The sequence below is a fragment of the Salmo salar genome, chromosome ssa11 (assembly GCF_905237065.1).
Source record: "Salmo salar chromosome ssa11, Ssal_v3.1, whole genome shotgun sequence".
Taxonomy (NCBI): domain Eukaryota; kingdom Metazoa; phylum Chordata; class Actinopteri; order Salmoniformes; family Salmonidae; genus Salmo; species Salmo salar.
The window spans coordinates 95,297,713-95,307,995 of NC_059452.1; the positions used below are offsets into that span (position 1 = coordinate 95,297,713).

The following is a 10,283-nucleotide window of genomic DNA, read 5'->3' on the forward strand; positions in this document are numbered from 1 at the left end:
CAGGTCAAATCATATGCTTATTCATAATTTTTTCAAATATTTATTAGCTAATCATTCAGTCGAATACGCTATGCTACAGTCATTGTGAATCTGTCTTTGAGCGTTAATGGCTAGCTCGGTCCACGACATTATGTTATTGTATTTTTCAATCTTGAAACATGGGCAAATATTATTAATCAGTGACTGAAATTTCGCGCTACGTGATATTCACTTCCGGACTTGGAGAGCGCTCAAAGCGTTTTAGAACGCCCCTCTGAATAACGGGGCGTGGTTTTGGCTTAACTGCGATGGGGAAAAGAAGGACGTTCAGAAGGGCTTTGGCTAAACTACATTTCCAATCTGTGTAGGAAAACGATTTAACGTCATCACTCACTGACATGCGCAAAAGGCTAGGGATGATGACAAGTAAGCAACAAGTAAAGCGAGAACAACAAGGTAAACAAAGCTATGTTTACCTAGCAACACTAATTCTAGCTAAATAGGTTAGTCACCGAACACTTAAGTTACTTACCTAACCAACACGCTATACAAAACATTTTGGCTCGTGAAATTGCAGAACCATTTGCCAAACGTTGTTTGGTAAGCTAACGTTAGCTAAGCTATTTACTGTACAATAACGTTAGCTAACTACAACAACAAGTCTTCTTTCCTACTACGATAGCAACGCAGCTAGCTACCAAGAAGATGAGTGTGTGACCCAGACAAGGGCCAAGAAAACACAGATTTCGGACACCATGAATCCTGAATAGTGAGTAAAGTTGGTGATGTTTAGGTGTTGATTTTGTTAGCTCCATATCTAATAACACCGGATGATGTAACAAGCATTTAAAAATGTTTTATACCAAGTACAAATTACAAATATCAGGTACAAATATTCGTTATACAAATTAACAATTGACATCACTACAGTACATCAAACACGTCTACCGCAAAACAAAATACACAAGTAAAACAAGAGACCTTAAATACATAGCTAGTTACAGTAGCTAACAGCACACAAAAAAAATAATTTTTTCTGAGTGAATACAAATGTAGCTAGCTAACTAGCTACTGTTTGCTTGTTGATAGTTAAATCACAAATCGCTGCGTCATCTTTTGTTTACGTACTAGCTCGCTCTGTTTTGTGCCGAACATCTGCCATATCGGGTTGTTTTGGTACAATGTCATGATCATAGCAAAAGCTATGCTGACAAAACAATATATAAGATTGTTGATCTAGTTAGTTGGATGAACTATGCGTCTCTTGCTAAGTTCTATATTTAAGCAATAATGCACGAGGAGGTGTGTGTATATATGGCCAATAAACCACGGCTAACACGGAACCCAAACCGGGTGCGCTATCGTGCATAAATGTATTTTGTCCCCCTACACCAAACGCGATCACGACACGCAGGTTAAAATATCAAAACAAACTCTGAACCAATGACATTAATTTGGGGACAGGTCGAAAAGCATTAAACATGTATGGCAATTTAGCTAGTTAGCTTGCACTTCCTAGCTAATTTGTCATATTTAGCTAGCTTGCTGTTGCTAGCAAATTTGTCCTGGGATATAAACATTGAGTTGTTATTTTACCTGAAATGCACAAGGTCCTCTTCTCCGACAATTAATCCACACATAAAACGGCCAACCGAATCATTTCTAGTCATCTCTCCTCATTCCAGGCTTTTTCATCTTTGAACTTATATGGTGATTGGCATCTACACTTTCATAGTATTACCAGACAACCGGCAAAACAGTTAGTCTTTCAATCACCCACGTGGGTATAACCAATGAGGAGATGGCACATGGATACCTGCTTCTATAAACCAATGAGGCGATGGGAGAGGCAGGACTTGCAGCGTGATCTGCGTCAGAAATAGGAATGACTTCTATTTTAGCCCTTGGCAACACAGACACTCGTTGGCGGGCGTGAGCAGTGTGGGTGCAATAATTGAATAACATGGATTTCAAAATGTATTTTGCGATGTGACCGGTCTGGTCAGCATGTAAGGTATCCAGGCACTCCACTTTGCATCTTGGTATATTGGCCATATATCACAAACCTGCGAGGTGCCTTATTGCTATTTTATTATTATTAGTTTTTTCTATTTAACCTTTATTCAACCAGGCAAGTCAGTTAAGAACAAATTCTTATTTACAATGATTGCTTACCCAGGCAAAACGCAGATGGCGCTGGGCCAATTGTGCGCCGCCCTATGGGACTTCCAATCACGGCCGGATGTGATACAGCCTGGAATCGAACCAGGGTCTGTAGTGAAGACTCTTGCACTGAGATGCAGTGCCTTAGTCCGCTGCGCCACTCAGGTTACCAACGCAATTAGAGCAGTAAAAATACATGTTTTGTCATACCCGTGGTATACTTAAGCAATAAGACACGAGGGGGTGTGGTATATGGCCAATATAGCCCCCATGGCTAAGGGCTGTTCTTAGGCACGACGAATTGCTATTATAAACTGGTTATCAGTATGATTAGAAGAGTAAAAATAAATATTTTGTCATTCCAGTGGTATACGGTCTGATATACCACGGCTGTCAGCCAATCAGCATTCAGGGCTCTAACACCCAGTTTATAATTAAGTGATAATGCCCTCGAAGCCGGTGATGGGACCAATATATCCTCCAAACCCCGGCTTCGCGGGTATTATCACTTTTATACAAGGGGTTTCCAACATATTCAAATAATGATTGATGTTCATTTGATGAATTTATTCATACTATTTCATCCTTCCACAAGGTGTAGTCCTGAAACAAATCTAGGGTTGTTACCAAGCCGGCTGGTCGTTCGTTCTATTGGTTCGGTTGCCAGAGCTGCGACCCAGTCGTTCAGTCTTTTTGTTCTGTATCTATGGACGCGACCCAGTCGTTCATTCTAAATGTTACATTGCCGTATTGGCTGGCAACGTTCTTATCCCTTGCTATCTAGACAACTACTGCTAACTTAGTCACGTCAAACAGTGCAGACAGAATAACAACAGTAGCTGCATTTGTTTAAGCTGTTTTCTAGTGACATTTATTTGGATACATCTATAACAATGACCTAATGAGGCACAATTTCGCCTGGCATAGAAAATGTGCTCTCTCGTTAGGACACTGTTGTTCAGAGGAGCTAGCCAACAACACAGCTAACACAATCACCTCAAACTGAAGCTGGAAACACTGCAAACTAACTGCACTTCGTTTCGATTGACCTTGTTTCAATTGACATTACTTTGTATATATCCATAAAAATGATGCCAGCTGATTCATGATTTTGACTGGCTGAGAAATGCTGCCTGCCTCTCTTGTCCCGACTCCCGACCCCTACAGGTTCAGTACTGTGGGACAGTTGGAGATCGATTTTGAATATTGAAACAATGTTGTAAATGTCAGAGAGACTGACAGCAAGGTTTATACAAATCTCAGCTGTTGAAAACTAAATGTTAGTCTAAAAGAAGTGTGAGATAGTGTGAGATAATGTCTAGATGCTTTTTATGGTGTAGATCAAGTTTATAACTTCCCTGCCTGGGCTGATGAGACAGTGGATTGCGCTGTCAGATAGAACAGAGTAAATAGGCATTTTAACGTCATAGATTTAGCCGGTAGTAACTTGTGGAATAGACACCGGCTGGAATGCTCTTTTAACCAATCAGCATTCAGGATTAGACCCACCCGTTGGATAAGGTCTGACATACCACGGCTGTCAGCCAATCAGCATTCAGGGCTCAACCCACCAAGTTTATAATTTACATTTTCCTCTTTGACATTTCTTTGCACACCCTTGCAACTGTAGCTATAATAACATAGCTAATTTCAGATGGAAATGACAGCATTGCATATGAACTTAGCCTAACTCCCCAGAGACCCAGATGAAAGTCAATGCTGGGGGCTTGATAGAATCGATTTGTTAGTCTGTTATTTAATGTTCCCTAACCTGGTTTCCCCCTAGTGACTACCTGTTCAAGCTGCTTCTGATTGGTGATTCAGGGGTGGGCAAGTCTTGCCTCCTGCTTCGATTTGCGGTAAGAACTATCAGTGTTCAGTGTTACTGGCATTTTGATCAGTGTTCAGCTTTACATCAACGTTTGGATGGATAATGTGTGTCCATTTGTGTGTCCATTTGTTGATTAAAGCTATGTGTTTTTAATTTTTTATTATGCATTTCAGGATGACACCTACACGGAAAGTTTCATAAGCACCATCGGCGTGGACTTCAAAATCCGAACTATTGAATTGGATGGCAGGACCATCAAACTACAGATTGTGAGTTGAGTCTGCAGCTCTGGCAGCTGTCCTGGGAAGTTTAATTGCAGTACATGCTTTCAACCATGTAGTGTGTTAACTAACATATATATATATATTTATTGTCTTTAGTGGGACACCGCTGGTCAGGAGCGGTTTCGCACCATCACCTCCAGCTATTACAGAGGAGCCCATGGTATCATCATTGTCTATGATGTAACAGATCAGGTTAGTGACGCCCCTCCACAAAGAAGATGAATTAACATCTATGAGTCAACCTGCATTTATTGACAACACGTAACTGAGGTATTTTCTCTTTCTAGGAGTCTTACAACAATATAAAGCAGTGGCTGCAGGAGATTGGCCGCTATGCCAGCGAGAATGTCAACAAGTTGCTGGTGGGTAACAAGTGTGACCTCACCACCAAGAAGGTAGTAGACTACACGACAGCCAAGGTGAGTCCTCAAAAAAACGTGGACTCTCATACAGATTAATCACAGTATTTGGGTGTATTATACTCTGTAGCCTTAGTTTGTTGTAGTTTACATTAGGGCCTAAAATGTACTTTTTGTCTACCAGCCACTGTGGCACGGAAAATGAAAAAAATATACCAGCCACTCAAATTGTTTCACCAGTCAATTTTTTGGGGGCCATAAACACACAAAAAAACAGATCACCATGCTTTGTAATGTTTCTAAAACAAGAAATGTAAGTGATATGGTATATTGCTAAATTTCATTTCATTTTTTGTGACGTGAGTCTTTTAAATCAAAATATCAGACTCAATTTTTATCTGCACCTTTAAGGGCGGGACTTTACCGTGGTAACAGGGCCACCTGAGTAGTGTCGTGTGTCTGTGAGATTTTGGATCTGACTAGAGTGTGTCTTCGCTATCAGTTGAAGCAGCAGAATCAAACTAACATTGAAAAACAAACAAGCTTGAGGACTAAGTCTCACTTTGTAGATTTTTTGGGATAAATTAGACCAGCTTTTATGCCTGTGCACAGCGCCTCAAAATGAATCTATCAGCACTTCACTCAGTGTCTGCACAGCTCCCCTGCAAGGCAATGTTGCTGCGTGAGGGGTATAGGATTCTTATTTATTTTCCCAATTAGCAGCTATAAAACAAAATGCAGAAATACTTTGAAAACAGCTACTGCGGGCATTTTTCATACTTGACTTTTCACACTTTTTTATTTGTGAATGTAACAATCGCATTGCAGAACCCTGCAAATTGACCACTCGTCAGCATGGCTGGGGAAATAGACATTCCTACCCGCCAATACCTAAATCTACCTGCATTTGACGGGTGTTCATTTTATGCCCTGGTCGACATGCTCCATTATCAACCCTTGGGACACACTGTATTACTTGCAATGGAAGCACCCTACTACTGCAGTCAGACTGGTGATTGACCTGTCTCTCTCCTCAAACAGGAATTTGCTGACTCCCTATCCATCCCCTTCCTGGAGACCAGTGCGAAGGACGCAACTAACGTGGAGCAATCCTTCATGACCATGGCAGCTGAGATTAAGAAGCGCATGGGGCCCGGGGCCACGGCAGGAGGAGAGAAGCACAACCTGAAGATTGATAGCACCCCAGTGAGGCAGACTGGGGGAGGATGCTGTTAGGACTGTCCTGCCCTCTCCTCTCACCCCCAGAGGCCCATGAGTAAAGTAACAGTATTGGGTTGAATTTGGGGTGCTTCTGACAGAACAGGAAAATATGGTGGTGGGATCTTCAAGAACTGACTGACATTTTTTACCTCTTGACCAATGCCCGTGAGTGAGTGAGTAAGAAAGTTTTGTGCCGAAGGAATAGTCCACTCCTTTTTTTCTATTTTTTTCACCGATATGCACAGAAGTGAAAATATCTTAATTTAAAAAAATGTGGTTGGCATTGTAAGGCATAACTGATCATTGTAACTAATCCAGCACTTTCTGTCTCATTATATGAATCACAGACATTTTTTTTAACACACAAACACACACACACACACACACACACACATATATAGTGTGATTGAAAGAAATCATGGATGTTCTTTCAACTATGGTTGACTATATTACTTAAGTAATAAGGCCCGGGGAGGTGTAGTATATGGACAATATACCACGGCTAAGGGCTGTTCTTATGCACGAGGCAACGCGGAGTGCCTGGACACAGCGCTCAGCCATGGTATATTGGCCATAAATCAAAAACACCAGAGGTGTCTTACTGCTATTATAAACTGGTTACCAATGTATTTAGAGCAGTAAAAATACATGTTTTGGCATACCCATGGTATATGTTCTGATATACCACGGCTATCAGCCAATCAGCATTCAGGGCTCGAACTACCCAGTTTATAATATCCTTTGTAACCTTCATGGTTCCTGGTCACACTGCTGACTGTTGATGGTGACAATGTGAAATAAGAGACTCATTGTGACAAATAAGGCAGTCCTTTATGGACAAAGTCAATTTGTATCATCTTTCTGTCCGAAATCAGATTTAGACATCATTGGGCCCGTGCGCACAAACACTATATAGGTAGAAATAGGGCTGCTGTTGAGGAAAAGGAGAGGACATGGTGAAGTAAAACAATTTTCGCAACCTGGTGACCACGTGGTAAATGGAAACCTGCAATCATGGTGTCCACATCTTTAATGTCTGATTTAATCATTGCTAAATGATACTATTATTACATGGTGGTTTTATTACTGTGATGTTATTACTGTGTCTGTTTTTGATTCTCTGTTTTCTAAACTAGAATGTGTGTAATCAATTATGTTGTTGTTGTTGTTGTTGTTGTTACCTAATGATTGAGTGCATAACCAAAGGCTGACAGCATTTGGTTCTTTCTGGAGTGGAAACTGGCTATAAACAGAAGGATTTAAGGCATGTCCAATACTTGAGCATATCATTTGACCTCACATCAATTCAGAATGCTGCTGTACCATCACAGCTTTACATGTTCCCTATAATATACTATATGGGCAACCTCTGGTTGGTGTCAGAGAACATACCTCATTATTATAGTACTAGCCAGGGGCGGCTCTAGCAGACGCTCTTATCCAGATCAAATACACACATAACAGATTTATTTGACAGAGGTATTGAACTGCCCATTGTTCAGCACAGCAATTAGGGTTACGTGCCTTACTCAATGGCACATTGACAGATTATTCACTTAGTCGGTTCAGGAATTCCAACAAGCAACTTTTCGGTTACTGGACCGACGCTCCTAACCGCTAGGCTACCTGTCGCCTATAGGGCCCTGGTCCAAAGTACTGCACTTAATAGTTTGCCACCTTGCAGCAAAACAATATAGGGCCCCCCTCTTACAGTGAAGAGAAAATTGTACTTATTAAAGTTCATTTTCTGTCGTTCTACATATTTTGCCATGGGACTTCGAGAAAATGTTGCAGTTTTAAAGCACGTTTTCTGCTATTCTACATATTTTGCCATGGGGTGGAGAGAGATTTTTGCAGTTTCAAAGCGAATTTCCTGTCATTCTACACATTTTGTAATGACATGCCATGTTAATATGGTCTGAGTGAGAATGACTAACAAAATCAATGGGGGCCCCCTGGAGGTCAGGGTCCCTGCACACGTGCCCGGTCAGTATTTAGTCATGATTACTACAAGTTTAGATAGCTGGCTAGACTAACTACCAATCTAACAATTGTTAGCTGGCATGGCTAATTGATTGACTGTCAGTGAGAGACATAACAAGAGAAAAAGTAATGATGCACAACCAAATTTTGACATTTCACCTGGTGTTTTCTACTATTGTTACTCTCAAAAGTAAATTGAGACCCCGACTGAGTTCCTGATTTAAAAATATATATTTGGTCGTGGGGGCCCTAAGCAACCACATGTCGCTTATGCCTGGAACCGGCCCTGGTACTAGCTCAACCATGCCATTAGTCTCCATGATCCAGCATTAAAGGAAGGTTAGAGTTTGGTATGTGTTGAAATACATTTGTTTGGAGAGTATGGCACACGTAGCCTACCCCAGTTAGGCTTTGTTTGATTGTATCGTTTTCATGTTTGACTGTTTGCTCCAACTTTAATTGCAGATGTCTATGCTAATGATCATTATAGAGGGAAAGAGAGACAGAGGACCGAAGAGATAACACCAGCATCTCAAATTAGTATGGGGATTACAACAAGACAAACTTTTGCTGTCCTGAATAAATACTGTAGAACTGGGTCTGGCTGGGAATTCCACATGCCTTTAAGCATCACCAATGATATTCTTTGCCTTTTTGATAAAGTTGTTATTTGCCGTTGGATGGTAAGCAACACCAGGGGAAGGAAGCAGAGTTTTTCATTGAGTAAAATCTATTTGTTAGCGGAACGATCAGGCTTCCGTAATCTATACACTAAAAGTATGTGGATACCGTTCATATTAGTAGATTCGGCTATTTCAGCCACACCCATTGCTGTCAGGTGTATAAAATCGAGCACCCAGCCATGCAATCTCCATATACAAACATTGACAGTAGAATGGCCTGTACTGAAGCACTCTGTAACTATCAATATGGCACTGTCATAGGATGCCACCTTTTCAACAAGTCAGTTTGTCACATTTCTGCCCTGATAGAGCTTCCCCGGTCAACTGTAAGTGCTGATATTGTGAAGTGGAAACATCTAGGAGCAACAACGGCTCAGCCGCGATGTGGTAGGTCACACAAGCTCACAGAATGGGACAGCCGAGTGCTGAGGCGCGTGGCATGTAAAAATCATCTGTCCTCGGTTGCAACACACTACCGAGTTCCAAACTGCACCTTGAAGCAACGTCAGAACAATAACTGTTCGTCGGGAGCTTCATGAAATGGGTTTCCATGGCCTGAGCAGCCTCACACAAGCCTAAAATCACCATTCGTAATGCCAAGTGTCGGCTGGAGTGGTGTAAAGCTCGCCGCCATTGGAATCTGGAGCAGTGGAAAAGCATTCTCTGGAGTGATGAATCACGCTTTACCATCTGGCAGTCCGACGGACGAATCTGGGTTAGGAGGATGCCAGGAGAACGCTACTTTCCACAATGTATAGTGCCAACTGTAAAGTTTGGTGGTGGAGGAATAATGGTTTGGGGCTGTTTTTCATGCTCGGGCTAGGCCCCTTAGTTCAAGTGAAGGGCAATCTTAATGCTACAGCATACAATTACATTCTAGATGATTCTGTGCTTCCAACGTTGTGGCAACAGTTTGGGGAAGGCCCTTTCCTGTTTCAGCATGACAATGCCCCCGTGCACAAAGTGGGGTTCATACAGAAATGGTTAGTCAAGATCGGTGTGGAAAAACTAGACTGGCCTGCACAGAGCCATGACCTCAACCCCATCAAACACCTTTGGGATGAATTGGAACGCCAACTACGAGCCAGGCCTAATCGCCCAACCTCAGTAATGCTCTTGTGGCTGAATGGAAGCAAGTCCCAGCAGCAATGTTCCAAATTCTTATTTACAATGACAGCCTACCACGGCCAAACCCTAACCACACTGGGTCAATTGTGCACCACTCTATGGGACTCACAATCACAGCCAGTTGTGATACAGCCTGGAATCAAACCAGGGTCTGTAGTGACACTTCTAGCACTGAGTTGCAGTGTGTTAGACTGCTGCGCCACTCGGGAGTTATAGCAGCAAAGGGGGGACCAACTCCATATTAATGACCATGATTTTGGAATGAGATGTTAGACGATCAAGTGTCCACATACTTTTGGTCCTGTAGTGTACTAACTAATCAACATCTCTCCTTAAAACTACAAATAACTGATTTCTATCCACTAATTCAATCATTTGGCCTTTGCTAGTTATTTATTCTTTGCTGTGCACAATTTAACGTGTTTTTAACGCCCAGAAGACATGGCAGTCCATAGTCATAAAGTATATTGTTATTATTACCATTATGAGTATTGTGTTGACTCTATATATCGGTTTAGTAGATCTTTCAGACCCTATCATTTCTATTGAAAGTGAATGTGATATGTATAATGACCAGCAGAGGTCAGAGTTAGCACAAAATACAGAACCTGGACGAGCTATTCTGAAGCTATTATAGCCTACTGATAATCCT

At 41.7% G+C, this 10,283-nt stretch overlaps 1 protein-coding gene across 2 annotated transcripts; it reads left to right on the forward strand.

The window, feature by feature from the left end:
- Positions 1-145: 145 nt before the first annotated feature.
- On the forward strand, positions 146-7,104 carry rab1a (RAB1A, member RAS oncogene family). Of its 2 annotated transcripts, XM_014129441.2 has the most exons (7): positions 146-435; positions 662-748; positions 3,929-4,001; positions 4,147-4,242; positions 4,354-4,449; positions 4,545-4,676; positions 5,658-7,104. In XM_014129441.2, exons 2-7 carry the CDS (start codon positions 735-737, stop codon positions 5,850-5,852), a joined length of 606 nt encoding a protein of 201 aa, XP_013984916.1. In that variant the 5' UTR covers positions 146-435; positions 662-734; the 3' UTR covers positions 5,853-7,104. The 2 variants fall into 2 exon arrangements, with proteins under 2 accessions (XP_013984916.1, NP_001134795.1); NM_001141323.2 differs by lacking the exons at positions 146-435; positions 4,545-4,676 and having other exon boundaries at positions 506-748; positions 4,354-4,422; positions 6,863-6,986.
- Positions 7,105-10,283: the final 3,179 nt, after the last annotated feature.

Coding starts and splice junctions, on each gene's coding strand:
- rab1a (XM_014129441.2), top strand. Junction 4,002..4,146: donor GCCTCCTGCTTCGATTTGCG/GTAAGAACTATC, acceptor TATGCATTTCAG/GATGACACCTACACGGAAAG. Junction 4,450..4,544: donor TCTATGATGTAACAGATCAG/GTTAGTGACGCC, acceptor TTCTCTTTCTAG/GAGTCTTACAACAATATAAA.